A 17,473-nucleotide genomic window follows, 5' to 3' on the forward strand; every position below is an offset into this window, starting at 1 on the left:
TTTTTTATGGCAAATGGTACCCAACAGGTTGATTCCTTTTCTGGTACGCCACAAGGCCCTTCAGCAAGGATGATTCTAACTACTCTTCCGGATTCCATCCTTATCATCACTAATGTATGCAATATAATGAATCCTAGGCCCACATACGTGACATCCATATTCTATTTGGGGATATAGATGTGTTAGATATGCCGTTTTCAACTGATTTACTTTGAAAGCCAAGCATCGAAGTAAAGTCAAAGAGCAGCTTGCACAGTTGGAACTCGGCAATGCTACACTAAAGGAGCAATAGGCGCTGAAATTAACTCCCAAGTCTGTGGCTGACGAACCAAAGTTAAACAGAGAGCTGGGCAAAGAAAATGCCATTTTAGAGGATTAAAATTTACGATTTTAGTTTTACTTTTGTTCATCTATAAACCGTTTGAACTGAATTCTTCTTTGAACTCTGACAAAAGATCAATGTTGAATCTGGACTACATTTGACTGGGACTATACTATTTGGACTACATTCTTCTTTGAATTCTGCTAAAAGATTAGGGCTGGATTAGGACTAGATTTGACGCGTAGTACACAATTTGAAGTATATTCTTCTTTGAATTCTGCTAAAAAGTCAGGGGTGAATTGGGACTACATGTGACTGGGACTACACTATTTGAACTATATTCTTCCTTGAATTCTGCTGAAAGATCAGAGCTAAGTTGCAACTACGTTTGAATGAGACTACACTATTTCAAGTATATTCTTCTTGGAGTTCTGCTGAAAGGTCATGGCTGAATTGGGACTACGCTATTTGAATTACATTCCCATTTGAATTCTGTTAAAATATCAGGGCTTCTTAGATTATTTCTATTGTTGACTTGAAAAGTGGGGGAGTCAATTTGGTGCCATGAGGGGCTCCACAAGTTATATTAGTCAAATCAGAGTCGGAATTACCGGGAAAGAGGGTGTTAATTTGCTGATATCGGCTACTAGAAAATCAGTAACAAGCAGGAATACGTCTTTACTGACAGCCATTCTTTTAAGATTAACAGCAGCTATAGTGAGTAGAAGATTAGTAAAAGGCTATTTTTGATTGAATAAGAAACACAGTTTAATAAAACTGTGCCTTTGTTTTCACTTTATTTGCGTAATTTCTCTGTTTTTATATCTGTTTTCCTATTATACCGATTCGTTACTGAAGAGCTATGGTGATAATGTTTTTTTAGTTCCGACTTCTCTCAATCGTTTTATCGCATAGAAGCTTTAGTGTGCCTTTCTCTCTAACCGGTAAAGATATTAAATTGGAATGGTTTTACCCAAGACTCATATACGTGGGGTTTCATTTCTGTCATGATATAGCTCATGCACAGTTGATGTTGAACATTCCATGTGAAAACGTTCATTCTATCGGCTCAAAACGACTGACGATCTGTTTGATAAAATATAAAAGGCTAAACTTAAGACATAGGAGGGGTAGAAAGTTGTTTTTCCCCTTGTACAGTCACTCAGCTTTCTAGACTGAAAACAGCTTTCATGAACAAAAGGACTAAAGCCAAATACACGGATCAAACAGTTCGTGGTAACGAACTGTAGTAAGGAGTGACCCGGCTCAATAGTAAACGAAACTCTAAAAAACGGAATTTTGATGCTAAAAGATACATCAAAAGAATCAAATTTTCACGCTGATTCTAAATATATAAGTTTCAATTAATTTAGTCTTCAAAAGTTACGAGCCTGAGAAAATTTGCCTTATTTTGGAAAATAGGGGGAAATATCCCCTAAAAGTCATAGAATCTTAACGATCATAGAAAAGTCATAGAAGATTAACGAAATTAATCACACCATCGCATTCGGCGTATCAGAGAACCGTATAGCAAAAATTTCAAGCTCCTATCTAAAAAAAAAAATGTGGAATTTCGTATTTTTTTGCCAGAAGACAAATCACGGGTGCGTGTTTATTTGTTTGTTTGTTTTTTTGTTTGTTTTTTTCCCAGGGGTCATCGTATCGACTAAGTGGTCCTAGAGTATCGCAAGAGGGCTCATTCTTACGGAAATGAAAAGTTCTATTGCTCTTTTTAAGTGATCAAAAAAATGGGAGGGCACCTAGGCCCCCTCCCACGCTCATTTTTTTTCCAAAAGTCAACGGATTAAAATTTTGAGATAGCCATTTTGTCCCGCATAGTCGAAAACCATAATAACTATGTCTTTGGGAATGACTTACTCACCCACAGTCCCTGGGGGAGGGGCTGCAAGTTACAAACTTTGACCAGTGTTTGACAAAAAAACAATGAAAAAATAAACATGAAAATGTTTTTTCAATTGAAAGTTAGGAATAGCATTGGAATTTAAAACGAACAGAGATTATTACGCATATGAGGGGTTCTAAAAATACTTTAGCATAAAGAGCGAGGTATTTAGAAGGAGATAAATACCTCGCTCTTTATGCTAAAGTATTTTTAGTAATTTTAACTATTTATTCTACGGCCTTTTTGATTCAGGGGTCATTCTTAAAGAATTGGGACAAAACTTACGATTTAGTGTAAAGAGCGAGGTATTAACGAGGGTAAAAACCCCCTCGTACACATAATAAAAATATAAGAATATAAAAGTTTGTAACGTAAGTTAATTCTTAAGTTACGCATATTTTTTACTAATAAAAACGTTCATTAAAAATTAAAAGTTCTAGTAGCCTTTTTAAGTAACCGAAAAATTGGAGGGCAACTAGGCCTCCTTCCCCATCCCTTATTTCTCAAAATCATCAGATCAAAACTAAGAGAAAGCCATTTAGCCAAAAAAAAATTAATATACAAATTTCATTTTAATAATTTATGTGCGGAGAGCCAAAATCAAACATGCATTAATTAAAAAACGCTCAGAAATTAAATAAAAAAAAATAATTTTTTTTTAACTGAAAGTAAGGAGCGACATTAAAACTTAAAACGAACAGAAATTACTCCGTATACGAAATTGGTTGTCCCCTCCGCAATCTCTCGCTCTTTACGCTAAAGTTTGACTCTTTGCCACAATTCTACTTTTTAAAACATTTAAAAGCTTTAGCGTAAAGAGCGAGGGATTGCGGAGGGGACAACCCATTTCATATACGGATTAATTTCTGTTCGTTTTAAGTTTTAATGTCGCTCCTTACTTTCAGTTAAAAAAAAACTAGCTTTTTTTTATTTAATAATTATAAAGAAAAACAAGTATTGATACACAACAAAAAGCCCAAAGTCAGAGAAAAAGACAAGCGAAAAGAGGGTTGAACCAGAGGACGCGCTCCATAAGGCAATTATTGTTTTGTATCTATAATTATTTGTTTTTCTAAATACCAAACAGTAGAAAAATCCATTTAATCAATTTTGTATTATATTTTCAGACATAACTAAAATGTTAATAGCTTTAGTTTATAATCAGCGTTTAAAAAAAGAGGGGAGATTGGAGTTATGGGCCATTTTAGCAAGAACGTGAGGATTATTTAACTGTAATTAATGTACTAAGGACAGTGACAATGAAATCTGATTCCTTAAGTTGGTTAAGTTTAAACTTACACAACAATAAATATCCTAGAAAATTGAATGAGGAACCAATTTATCATTCTTCCGTAAATAATTCCGCAGTTTTTGGTAGTAGCGGTTGCCAAATTGTGTAAAAAAAAAAAAAAAAAAAAATCAGCAAAAAAATTGCCAAATATATATGACACCAAGGAGCTTAAGAAAATGCATTGTTGTTTAACAGCTTTAGTTGTTGTTAAACACCAGTTATTATTGTTGTTGTTGTTGTTGTTGTAAACAGCTTAAGAAAATGTCTGAAATGGTAGTTGTCTTTTGAACTCAATAGACTATACCCTACTATGTTTTAAGTTTAATGGGCAAAAAGTATTACTCAGTTCAACTAGCTAATTTGGTTTATTTGTTTTGACGGTTGAATGTTGCAATATCGATAAAAGCGTCGCACTATTCAAGAAACGTTGCGATTTTGAATGAACCAGAAGAAAAGAGAATTTTGCAGTTTTCGAATGTGACTGGGCCTAAGAAGGGTCTGAGGGGGAGGGGATGTGTTTTTTTAATATATTGGGTAATTTGATGATAATTTGTTACTAGAAAGTTTCCATAAGCATTTACTCTGTGGATGTAAAGGAAGAAGTTTAATTTTTTATTCTGCTTCTTTATTTTATTTTATTTTTTTATTCTTTGAGCCTATTAAATTTAGTTCCGTTTCCATTTTATGGGATTTACATTTTAGCACCTTCAATTTAAAAGGTAGAAAAGGCACTTTATAATTTAGAAACAGTGACAGTAATGTTTCACCTGTTTATCTTAACAAAGAAAGCTGCACCCCAATATTCTTCGTAGAATATCAGTTCGTATCGTAAAGCAAGCTATCCTCAAAAACAACCCTTTTCTAGCCTTACTATTGTTTATAAGTAAATAAAAAAAGTGATATACGATGTTCAAAAATCTTAAGAGCTTCTTGCTTGCGTGGTCACTGTGTTACGTGCCTTTGTCTGGGCTATTTCCGGGCTTACGAATGCATGTTTCTTTAAATTTTTGAACTTATGTGATCTTTAGTTTTGACACCAACAATTAGTGGATTCTGACAGAAAAAATTCAAATTCAAAAAAAAATTCAAAATTCAGTTTTCGCAATACAGTTGAACCATTCCTGCAATTATTAATATTTATAGAACAAGGGGGAAAATCAGTACCTTCTGTTTTTTATATCTTATTCGCGTACCACACATGTTTTCTGTAGTAAAATACGATCCTTTTCTAATGTTTGTTACTCATTGTTTTTTACTCATATCCTTGGCAAAGAAGAACAATATGCTTGGCAGATATAACAACGTTTTGTAGAAACATCTCATTAGTACACTTGTTACAGCAGTCTCACAATGTTACTTGCGTCACTTATTACTTATTCCATGTTAAACTTGCTACAGTGAGCATAACTGCCGCGAAGGGAATGGTGCTTCATTGGTTTCCTCTTTCAGAGGCATGTAGAATTTAGTCGTAATAAGATGTTTTTTCGGGGGACGCGCGAGGCGCGGCTTAAAGTTTGATATACTTAAATTTTCTTTAAATATACTTAAATAAAAATTTTACGTATAAAAAAGTCAAGAATTAGAATCGAAAATAATTCCCTGTTACTGGAAAAACTGTGCATATTGCCATCTAGAATTAGTTTTGCATCTTTGTATAATTATTTTAAAGGTATAGTTTTAGTAGGTTCAGGCTTAATAGAAACTTAAATTGAGGGGAAATTTTTTACTTCAATAAATAGCTAATGAAGACTGCAAAATTTGAAAGAAAATTAATCCTTCTATCTCTTAAGGTGACTAATCGAGCTTTATTTAGCATGTATGGGTTACGTTCCATCGTCAGTCGCAGTAAAAAATCAACAGTAGATGTGAAACGTGAAAAGGATTAAATTGATAATTTAATAAATAGGCGCCGGTTGGCAAAGCTTCAAAATCTTTAAAATGTCAAAATTTCTGGAAACAAAATATTATTTATGAGGTGAATAAAGTCGATCTTTTAGTCGACTAGTATTAATAAATAGTTTTTGACGATAATTTTTTTAATAACTTATTTTTGTTTGTTTTTTATGCACTATTGGTGGGATTCTGTATGTTATTTAACCCATATCATTTTCACAGCCAGAGAATATTTTATTGCAATCAAAATGTGAAGAGCCGTTGGCAAAGTTGACAGATTTTGGATTGTCCAAGTATGCCCCAGAAGATTTGACAGCATTGAAGACTTTTTGTGGAACTATGAATTACGTAGCACCTGAGATATTGAGACACAAGGGGAAGAAAGAGTATACTCCACAAGTTGATGTGTGGTCGCTTGGAGTCGTACTTTATGTTTGGTAAGGTTTTATTTCGCGTTTTTACCGAAGAAATAAAATAAAAACATCATATTTTATTCTTAAATATATGTCTTATAAAATAATGAAACAAGATTCTATTAAATCATAAAAACTCATTTCATAAATAATATGTATTGAATAATAAATGAAGTAATGCATTGTGAAATCAGATTTCTTTAATGATTATTAATGAGATGCCTCCTCTAAAAGCTTATATTTTAACTTGTGTGAGCTATTCATTTTGATATGTAAGTTATACTAAGCTTATCAATACTATACCAATATTTGAATATATATCACTATGTCTTTTTACTTAAACTTGTCCCCCAACGCCTAGTTACATATAGTATAGTAATGGTTGGTATAATTCGGCATAATAGGGTAGTAATACGGCTATAATGGTTGGCGTCCGTATCAGAGGATCCTGAGCATGAGAAAGTGGTAGACTACGGTTGTTACCTTGAAGATTAGACAAGGCTCCTGCAAACACCCCTCCTCAATGAATATATCTATTGAACCGTGATTGTTCTTTGAATCTATTTTACGAAATTAATTATTGTCAGCCTCGTATATTGGATTTTGTTTTGCTTGGGAACGGGGGATCTTCACAACTAGGAAAGAAGTCGCAAAAATGCCCGAGATTAGAAATTATAAAGAAATAAGAAATTAAAGAGATAAGAAATAGAATAAATTATAAGAAAAATCTGAATATTTCAGGTGGGTAAGAGCAAAAAGTTCTCCTCTAAGTACCTGTCTAATGAATATACATAAAAGTCTAATTATACGATAAAACAGTATATCTTAAAATGGATGTACCCAACATGTTTGTTTCAATGACATTTCGATACCATTGAAAAGATGTATTTGTTAATATCTAGAAATTATATAAGAAGGAAAATATTAAGCTAAGGTCAACCACCGGTTAATTTCCAAAGTTGATTAAACTAGTTATGAATACATTTTCTGCCTTTCGTAGGCTATTAAGATTACTAGAATGGGTACAGAAATTGATATTTGTATATAAATGTTTATTTGTAAATATACATTTATCCATCAATAAAAACGAATTTATAACTAGAATAATCGGATTTTCGGAATTTTATTCAGTTTAACTGTATATCAGCACCTCCCCCGTGCTCTTTAATAGGGCTGGAAGTTGCCATAGGCTGTATAAAAACAATTGCTCGTTTTGATAATTTACCATATTTGCAAAGTCATTGCTCGTAAGCAGCTTGCTGATAATGGCAATAAAAAAAAAATGTCATTTTTGTATAAAGGCTAAGTTTTTTAGGGACAGGGACGTTCAGTGGGGAGCAAGCGGCCCATGAGACCGTGACTGAGGTGGGGAACCTGTATGGGGGAACACCGCGGCTAGGGATTCTTGGGCTTTTTTATGTTTGACTGGGAAGGTGGGGGCAGTAATTAATTTTGCCCCAAGCGCTACCAACCCTAGGAACGACCCTGGCTAGGTGTGCATTTAAATTGAAAGTAACTCATAAAATCCGATAGATACAAATTTTTGAGATTCAATGAAGTAAGAATTGTATTCTTATGATCTTTTGTTAACAAGAGGCCATGCACAAGACTGTTACCCAGAAACAGACCCATTGTTTATCCATATGAGGAAGCTTATTCATTGGCCGCCGTAAAAGCTGGCTCCGAAACAAGAATTGAGCTCCTGTGAAAACAAAGAGTTGTTAAAAAGTTAAAGGTACTTGATATCAATTTCTGTAATTTGGAAGTGATTTGAGGTCATGCAGGAGGCTAACTATACTGGTTTTTCGTTATATTTCAACTTCGATAATACGTATCTGATTTTATCCTATCCAGCAAAAAGTCTCCTTTCAAAGCCTCTATTAGGATGTAAGTCAAGCAAAAGAATGTATTCCCAATTTCAAAACAACTAGTTGAATTCGATAACTTTGTATTGATGACTAAACGTTTGAGGGAAATTGAAAATTTTCTGGTTTCTTTAAGTAAAGGGATGAAACTAGTTTTGAATTTGGTTTTAGGCTTTAACTATGTTCTCAAATGCTTTGTATGAAATAGTGTAGCCATAAAGGTGACGATGTATCCAAGGCATTATTTCTGCAAGAAAATTTGCAGGAAGTACAATTCTTCAACTTAAATTTGCTTTAAAAAACTTGTATACAGAATTCAATGCTTAAGCACATAAAAAATGGCACCAACAACGGTGCAAATCTGGCAATACTGAGCAGTGGTACACGCGTCGGTGTAATATCCTTGAATATTCTTAAAGTGTTTTATTTTTTTATTTTTGTTGGCATTTCTTGTGTTTTCTTTTGTGAGTTAGTTTTTTGGTATTGTGTGCTTTATTACGTTTGTTTTTGTTTTAGAATTGTAAAGTTTTTTCATGGTTATTGTTATGTACTAATATTTTGTTATGTTTTGTTTCTTTCTTCTTTTTTTGCCATGTCCCAAAGTGGCTTTTGTTGCAATAAATATCTATATATTTATGGCAACAGTATTGTTTATCCCCTATTCTGGACTAAATACCACAAGAACAAAATTCTTTTGTAATTATATTCAGGAATTAACATGTATTGAATTTTCAGAGTTGCTTCATCTTTTACTGTATCCTATCCCCCCCCATCCCCTGTTCCTGGATATGGCTAGTAGTTTTCTAATATTGTTGCTGGTTTGTAAAAGCAAAGTAAAAAAAAAGCCAGTAAACTTTTGGATATAGCCGAATTTTATGTTCAGGCATTATCTGGTGGTGGAAGGGGTGTCTGGGAAACACTTAAACTAAAATCGAGTGGAAGAGATTAAAACCCAATAAGCATAATGTTTCAGATTGGAATTAGGTAAGAATACTCATATAATGGTGTTTAGTTCAGAAGAGGGGATAAACTAGACCGTTGTTCTTGACCATTGCACTTGTTTTGAGGGTTGGCCTATTATATAATGACAAACATATGATAGTATAGTGGATTGATATTCTGTTTGGTAACACTAGGCATGGGGTTCGATTCTAGCTACCTTAAAGTTGGGTAATAGGCCTGCTACCCACCCCTGTAAAAATAGATTTAGCATTGAAATGTCCATTTGACCTCCTATATGCCATCAGTGACTCTGGAGGATCTTTATCCTTATAAGGGTAGATTTATTACCTAAAAATTACAAAAAAAAAATTTAAACTGAAGTTGTGATTATTTATTCTTAAGGCCGTATCCGGGGAGGGGTTAAGGAATTTGACCCTTCCCCCCTGAAATGTTTGTCTAATTCGTATAAACGTAAAACAAATGAATATCAAAAAATTGTAATAGTGTTTTTATGAGTCTTTAGTACCCCCCCCCCTCCGAAAAAATCTTGGATACTGCCCTGTTTATTTCTGTATTGCATAGTGAGAGAATGTTGAATATAATTGCATACAATATTCAATGATGGGGAATCACCTTACTCAGTTTTGTATTGCTACCTTTTTGCTTTATTTGATTATTTAAATGCTTTGTCAAAAACTACTTCCTGCTATAGAATTGGACACCTGATTTTTCGCATCTGTAAAAGTATTTTGCAGCTTAATTTCTCTTTGAGAATCATACAAGTCTCTTTTCTTTTAGCTTGGCTGGCTACCCTCCATTTTCTGATGATTATCGTGATGAACCGATTAGCGAACAGATAATTCACGGGAATTTGCACATGTCCCCCAAGTATTGGTCAACTATAAGCGGGCAGGGTCAACATCTTGTTAGAAGTATGCTGACTGTTAGTGCCGTTTCAAGGTTGAGCGTGTCGGGAGTTTTGAAACATCCATGGTTTTCTGTAAGTCTTGGGTTCAGTAAAATCCTTTTTTTAATTCAGAATTGAGGATGCCTTAATATACCCTTAATATACCCTGGCTTCAGTAAAATCCTTTTTTTTTATTCAGAAATTGAGGATGCCTTAAAATACCCTTGATATATCCTTAATATACCCTGGCTTCAGTAAAATCCTTTTTTTATTCAGTATTGAGGATGCCTTAATATACCCAGTTCTGTGTTTGGTTGTCTAAACTTGGGTGCTTATAGGGACGATAATGGTCAAATCTTGCATTTGCCTTCCTGTATTTTGTTTTTGTTACAAAAAAGACACGGGTCTCGTACATAAACTCTGTAAAGTTTTTGCGCCCCCCCCAGCCCCCCCCCCGCGCGCGTAAGTCGTTACGCGCCATATTAGTTACGCGCCATTGTAGTTGTTTCCCTGTGTCCCACCTGTGAATATAGATAGATTTATGTATGTGTTTCAAACTACGTAAAAATTGCGAATATACAACATTCTTGGCTTTCCCATTGTCTGTACATATACAAAGCCGTATGTACTAATAATGACGTCATATCCAAACGCTCTTTTTACAAGCAAACAAACATGCATACACACAACTTGTTTTTATATAGATAGATACAATACAAATTAACTGCGTAAAACTTGCGAATATACAACATTCTTCGCTGTCCAATTGTCGCTGCATATAAATAGATTGTCAGGTTTACCGACCCTCGAACATGCAACGTACAATTGTCCATGGGAAAAAAATCAGTATTAAGATCTATACCACATTTTTCTAATGATTGACCTTGAGCTTTGTTAATGGTAATTGCAAATGCTAATCGAATTGGGAATTGCAATCTTTTAAATTGAAAAGGCAGACCCGGAAATCACATCATCAATTTCGTTCGAAATAATTTTTTTATGTAGCCAGATTAGTATATGTGCGTGTGGCAAACCTCGTTTTTGCCATTCCACTGAGTACATCCAGCATCGCACTGACCCAAACACTTCAAGTTTTACTATGTAGTTTATCAGTGATTTCAACTTTTGCCGGAAGACACGGGCCGTAATGTCATGTCTATGAACCGCCGATTGTCCTTGAAGTAAAAGCTGCAGTATCTCGTCACTGATGAAGTACAATTGTAAAAATTTATGATTCTCGCCTGAGAATGGTAGAAGGGACCCTGCTCTATGATAAATTTGCCCTTTTACTTTGAAAGTAGACATAAATTGATCTGGATTTTCGATTTGGGCTCCAAACGACGTCATTTGGAAACATGAGTTATATTTTCTGATTTGTGACAAAAAACGCTTAGATTCTGACGTAGTTCCAGTAAGGAAAGTCTTCAATGGCTCTGGTGGTGCAGCCAATAGAGGAAGTTTAACTTTTCCTGAGGCGCAACACATTCCCATTGTTTCACCATTGAATTTCAAGGCGTTGCAATAGGGACAAATTTTAAACATAGTCCCGATTTGAACACATCTACTCAAGCTATAATCATCTACTGGGCTGTACCTGAATGCCAGGCGATAATTTTCAGGTTGCTCTGATTCCTCGGCACGCTTTCTTTTGGCATTATCTTTTGAAGCCGCAAGCCTGTTTTCACGTTGCTCTTGTGATTCCTCGGCACGCCTTCTTTTTTCACTTTCTCTTTTAGCAGAAAGTCTTTCACACTGTTGTTGTGGTTCCTCGTCACGCTTTCTTTTCTTACTTTCTCTATCAGCCGCAAGCCTGTTTTCTTGCTGTTCTTGTGATTCCTCGGCACGCTTTCTTCTCTTACTTTCTCTATCAGCCGCAAGCCTGTTTTCTTGCTGTTCTTGAGATTCCTCGGTAGGCTCTTCAGTCATTTTACAATTAAACATTTTTCCGTCCACGATCTTCTTACAATTAAGAATTTGTCTAAGAACGATTTTCTTAAATACTTTTAATGACCTCATCGTCATAACGAACATGACGACAACTAACTTCATTACGACATGATGACATGACGTAACTCGAAAGTTGTGTGTCTGTTGCCCTTGTAGGTTCTTCAGTCATTTTACGATTAAATATTTTTCCGTCCACGATCTTCTTACAATTAAAAATTTGTCTTTGAACGATTTTCTTAAATACTTTTAATGACGTCATCGTCATAACAAACATGACGACAACTAACTTTATAACAACATGATGACATGACGTCACTCGACAGACAGACAGACAGACATAACCCACAAACAACTTATTTTTATATAATCTCATATGCAGTGATAAGCGAGACTAACTCAATCATGCTTGACGTAAAGCATTCACGAGAACAACACTGCTCTTCAATCACACAGATAAAAAAAAAGGAAAGACTCTTGAATTGGCTTTTTCAATATAGTGGCTATAACTTATATTTTATCAGATGAACGTTATAAAAAAAATGAAAAAAAAAAATTCCTAGCTCAATAAGACGTAAGGTTAGTCTAAAGACGACCAGGCGGTTGGGAAATGATATATAGCTAAGGCCGACTTAAAATTTTTATTCCTTTTAGCTCGTTTTTAATTTTTTGGTTCTTGTTGTCGTTTTGTTTCTTTTTTCTGTGTGTGTGGGGGGGATCCAAACTGTTGCATACATGGCTAACAAATCAAGTTTCCAATGCGTTTATTCAAGGCCACTAACTTGGTTGCAGCTCTAGCTGCAACCTAGTAGGCGAGCCGCTGCCCATAGTAAGTAAAGTTATAACTTTTTTTTCCATTCACTTTAACAATAAAATTTTATAACGAAAAGGAAACAGTGGTGATTTTGAAAAAAAATTGAAATCTCTCTAAGTCGGTGTCTGATCGAAACGAAAGCTTCACGATTGGAATCATCATGGTCGAAAATCTTATTCAGGAGAATTACAGTCCCCCGCCTTGAAAAACAAGGAAAATCACTTTTTTGGTATTTGTATCACTGATATATCATATCAGTGAATGTCATAGAGATATTTTTAACGGCTCACTTTAAAGGAAACATTTCTGGGAATGAGGTAATGGGATCCCTCAAATATAACATCATGCCCCGAAAAAGTAACTTTCCGAAAAATGCGTCTATTATAACATCTAGTATATGAAGATGAAGCGTTTGTCAATAACTGAAGTTTTCTTTTAATATTATATTCTGGTAATTAAAGAGAGAACTAGATATGGTGATTTTCATTCAAATGAACCCTCTCCCAACTTTCTACTACCATTGGTTCACTACCAGTCAACGGCATGATCAAATCTGAAGAAAATATATAAGTATCATTATTTCTCTTATGAAAAAGCGGTCTTACTTGTTCCTCGAGATGGGGGAGTGTAATTCTTATACTTTGGGTTTCCAACCATCAGGGTTCCGTTGTTCAGATTCCGTTTTGATCCGACACCCTTTTGAAGAGGTTTTGGGCTATTATTTGAAACTCTCATAAATTAGTTATCGCAATAAAACTTTACTATTAAGATTAACCGAAATACTGTTCCCGAATCAGCTTGGAATTGCGGTTCTTACTTGCTAGATGGTTTTTTTCAACAACAAAAAAAAAGTTAACATTTTCTTCCATTACGGGCAATCGGATTCATACCTACGCATCGAAAGAGACTGGTGCCTTAAACCAGCGCAAAGTGAAGTGGAGTTATATAGCCTATGTCAGAGAGGAGTATCTGGAGTTGTGCAGCCAAGCTTTCGTTTCATCAAACCATGTTTCTGCTTTTGAGTGGAAAGCTCTGTTCTAGCTGGCAAGCAGGCAGGCACCACTTTCAAATTGAAGATGGACTAAAATCTGTCCCGTATTACTAAGCTAAGGTCAAACCCACTGCGCCATCACAGGACAATATAAGTTTTAAATATATGCGGCAGTTACCCCACCCCACAGCCAATATATCTTCTTTGAGTGATAAACAGAAAAATTTACAGAAGCAAAAATGTGGCATTTTCCCACGGGTCTGAAAGTGCTGCCATCTATTGTTTCTACCGATTTCTGTTCGTGATTTCAGCTGAGTTTATCATTCGGACTTGGGATTGCGGTAGAGAAATGGTATCAGATTTGCCTAATAAACTTTAAAAGTTCTCTCATTGCTAAAGAAATTGGAGCTTATCCTTTGCTCCTTTCTAAGTGGTGACGTTAGAAAGTTGGCCTATGGCAAAAAAAAATTCAACTTTTGAACTAAGACGGATAGATTTTTTTTCTTTTGACGGCAGTCGATAGCTCTTGATGTGCTCATCAAAGTATATGACATCCATTTTTTGGTACAAAAATTCCTTCATGAGGTATACCAGTTTGAAAGTTTCAAGGGGTTGACAACTTCAGGTGTAAGGCACACACTGAAACGAAGTCTATGCCGATACAAATTGTGAGACATATAAAGGACTTGTAAGCAACAGTGGGCTGTTAGGTAATAATCACCTTCGGTAATGAGGGGTTAGCAACTTTTGCTAGTTGGTGTATCTATCATTTATTTCCAGTGTATTTCATGGTAAAACCAATTTGGTTCCAGTGGTAAGACATTTAGGGGACTTGTAAGTAATAACCTGTTGTTAGGCTACAGTCAACTTCAGCGATGTGGGGTTTGCAACTATGCTAGTTGGTGAACTCATTTATTTGTTTCCGGTGAACTTGATGTCTATGACGGAAGAGGGACTTATAAATAAGAATCGGTTCATTTTGGGCGAGAAATGGCTGTTAGCTCACAGTATTCTTCGGCAATGAGGGGTTTGCCACTTTTGCTAGTTGATGTACCCATTATTTTTTTCGGATGTATTTGATGGTTAAACTTGGTTCCAGTGGTAAGACATGTAGAGGACTTGTGAGTAATAATCGGCTGTTGGGCTAAAATCATCTTCAGTGATGAGGGGTTTGCAACTTTCGCTAGACGGTGTACCCATTTATTTGTTTCCGGTGAACTTGATGTCTATCACTGGAGAGGGACTTGTAAGTAAGAATTTGTTCACTTTGGGCTAGAAATTTGTGCAAATTGGTGCGCATTGTATACGATCTCTAAGATATCGTTCCGAGTTTTCATCCGTCGCGATGTCTACGATTGAAAAGGATAAAGTTCAACTGGCTGCAAAGTCAATCTAGTCCCTTCTTTCGATACTCTTTGTTGTTGTTTTTTCAACGCTGAGGAATAGCCTTTGATCATGTGATTACTGATCTATAGTGAAGAAACAAAACCAAAGTGCTGTTCTCGCAACACTTTAGTCGGCGAAGCCGGACAAAGGCTGCCGCAACACTTCACGCTGCCCGGGCAACGTAGGTCTAGTTTTCCTTATGAAAAAGCAGTTTTACTTGTTTCTCAAGATGAGGGAGTGTAATTCTTCTACTTTGGGTTTGCAAACTTCGGGGTTCCGTCATTCAGGTTCCACTTTGATCTGACACCCTTTTGAAGAGGTTTTAGGGTATTATTCGAAACTCTCAAAAAAATCCAAAGATTAACCAAAATATTGTACCCCAATCGGCTTCGAAGGGCGGTTCTTCCTTGCCTGACGTTTTTAAGTTGATATGTTCTGCCACTACGGGCTAGAGTTAGTTCTTCACTAGGTTGTAGCTGTTGCTGCAAGTCTATAAATCAAACATAAGCTATGCTCAAGGTAGAATGGTTGAACGTGATGGGCTAGATCGATAGTAAGCGCAGAAAAGGTCGAATATACAATTGCTAGGAAGGTTGTATTTTAAGAACCTGTGCTAAAATTTCGTATTCATCTTTCCACTTAAAATATAAGAGCTCTGTTACCGTTACAAACTGGATTTATGCGTTACAAGATACATAAATGACAGGGTCACACATATTTGTGGTATATTTTTTATATTTACTCATAAAAATTATGCCAATTGCTAACATTTTCCTAATAATTAATCCGTTTTACAAAATATATTTTCACGGTGTCAAGTCGCTAGAGAGCTTTTCTGGGATCCACTGGATACCATTTCAAGCGTAACTTTTTTTTACATACTCATTACTAATGGGGGGGGGGTCTTCTCATGTATCCTATATGTCGTATTTGTGCATGTTACCTATGATGGTGAAGAAATTAGTCGCAATAAATACTCTTTTGCAAAGAAAAATAATCAAACACAAGTTGTCCCACATAGGACGATTGATGGATTTCTCTATAGCAAGGACACAAAAGATTGAATTCACAATTGGCAGAAGCCTTACATTTTTAAGAGTATGTTGACTACGTGTGCAAACCAAAAGAATTCAGCACCTTCGGTGGGAGGAACGTTGGAAAGGGATACATTTTGGGTGCATTGAACGTCATAGATTGTTAAACCGTTGACTCCATTTATCTTTATTATTAGTATTAAAATAACGCCAAGTAGACAATATATCACGTTGACCGAGGAAACGGAATTTTGACTATAAACATTTGAATCCTTATAAAGTGCATGTCTCTTGGTTGGGCTTGATATCTATAAAAGTTGGTAATATGTCGTCTGGTACTTGTTGATTATTTGGCGGCGATTCGGTTGGAACAAATTCATCTACTTTGTCAAGTTTGTCCACTGTATAGAGATACCATAAGAATAATACTAAACAGGCAAGGATGCTGAACTGATAATTGGCTGTTAAAGTCATGGTTAACACTAAATAAGTCAAAAATGTAATTGCTAAGTATTTAAAGTCATCTTCAGTCTGCTTACTTCTTTCCCACAGTTTATAAAGCTTAAATATATAACAAAAAATCAAAATACTTAATGGATATACACGTAGAATCGGGGAAATAACTATCACAACTATGTTCAAAATGGTCATAGCTATTACCAGAGAAATAATTACAAATCTATCACTAAAATGCATTGCTATGTTTTATTTAAGAATCAAATCCATATATGACCGTACCTAGTTACAATATCCAGTTTGATCGTACTTTTTTATTTAAAATTTCCTCGATGACATTTTTCTCGGTAGATCTTAAAATTCTTTAAATATATTTTATGGACAATTTTTTGCTATTGCTGATTTGTTAAATGATTGCTACCTTAACCTAAATTTCCTCTTCGTTGATTTAGACGATTTCTCAAAATTGAAATGTAAATTCTACATTAATTGTCGTTAATTAACATGCATTAATACGTTAATTGTCAATTTCCATTCTGTTTATATTGTTTCTTCTGTTTTGGGGATATCTGATATTAAATTTTCGATAGTAAATTTAATTCTAAAAAATAAAAATTTCGAATTTTAAACGAGCAAAAATAATTTCATGTATAAGAAGTTGTTTTCTCAACAATCCCTCGTTTGTTATGCAAATGTTTTTTAAGTGTTTTAAAAGGAGCTTGTGCGGGAACCATTCTAAATATAGGTCCACTTTATGGATAGTACAATTTATTGTATTTCTATATTACTCTTTTTCTTGCTTTTTCGTAGTTCTTGGTAGATCCATTTTAGCAGGATGTTTATTTTGTAAGTTTAATTCATGTGTAAACACTTTTACATACTTTCGCTTTTTCCTGCTAACACTCGGTACTTTTCGCAAACAAGACATAACGACTTGATTGCCTGAACTACCCCATCACTGATGAGCTTTGGATTGGTTTCGACAAAAAATTGGCAGCGGTGGGATTCGAACCCACGCCTCCGAAGAGACTGGTGCCTTAAACCAGCGCCTTAGACCGCTCGGCCACGCTACCCTTGCCAGAACAAGGAAATATTAGATTTGCGGAAATAATTATCATTAAAACAATAGCAAAATATATTTTGAAAAAATCTAACCTAAAGTCAGGACCGGTCCTAGGGTGAGGGGTGTCCCGGGAAAAATTGGCTACAGAACCCTCCCAACTCAAATATCAACAAAAAAAGCCAAATCAAAGTGAAAAATTTGATTAAAGTAGACAACCCCCCAGCTGCGGCTCCCAGCTATCGTTAAATA

At 35.2% G+C, this 17,473-nt stretch overlaps 2 protein-coding genes and 1 non-coding gene across 3 annotated transcripts in view; 1 reads left to right on the forward strand and 2 right to left on the reverse strand.

Moving 5' to 3' along the window:
* LOC136026100 (myosin light chain kinase A-like) overlaps positions 1-17,473 on the forward strand; it is a gene marked incomplete in the record, with an annotated part of 45,520 nt that overhangs the window by 22,479 nt on the left and 5,568 nt on the right. Inside the window, 2 exon segments of the mRNA XM_065702381.1 lie at positions 5,632-5,846; positions 9,428-9,629. Coding sequence (XP_065558453.1) covers positions 5,632-5,846; positions 9,428-9,629 — 417 coding nt within the window.
* LOC136026101 (uncharacterized) lies at positions 10,041-17,234 on the reverse strand. The gene is made up of 2 exons (XM_065702383.1): positions 17,198-17,234; positions 10,041-13,208 (listed from the first exon to the last, which is right to left on the reverse strand). The coding sequence occupies exon 2, from the start codon at positions 11,583-11,585 to the stop codon at positions 10,476-10,478; it is 1,110 nt and encodes a 369-aa protein (XP_065558455.1). The 5' UTR covers positions 11,586-13,208; positions 17,198-17,234; the 3' UTR covers positions 10,041-10,475.
* On the reverse strand, positions 17,153-17,234 carry Trnal-aag (transfer RNA leucine (anticodon AAG)). Its single transcript has one exon. It is a non-coding gene; the product is annotated as a tRNA-Leu (tRNA).

Source organism: Artemia franciscana, chromosome 4, assembly GCF_032884065.1.
Source record: "Artemia franciscana chromosome 4, ASM3288406v1, whole genome shotgun sequence".
Classification (NCBI taxonomy): Eukaryota; Metazoa; Arthropoda; class Branchiopoda; order Anostraca; family Artemiidae; genus Artemia; species Artemia franciscana.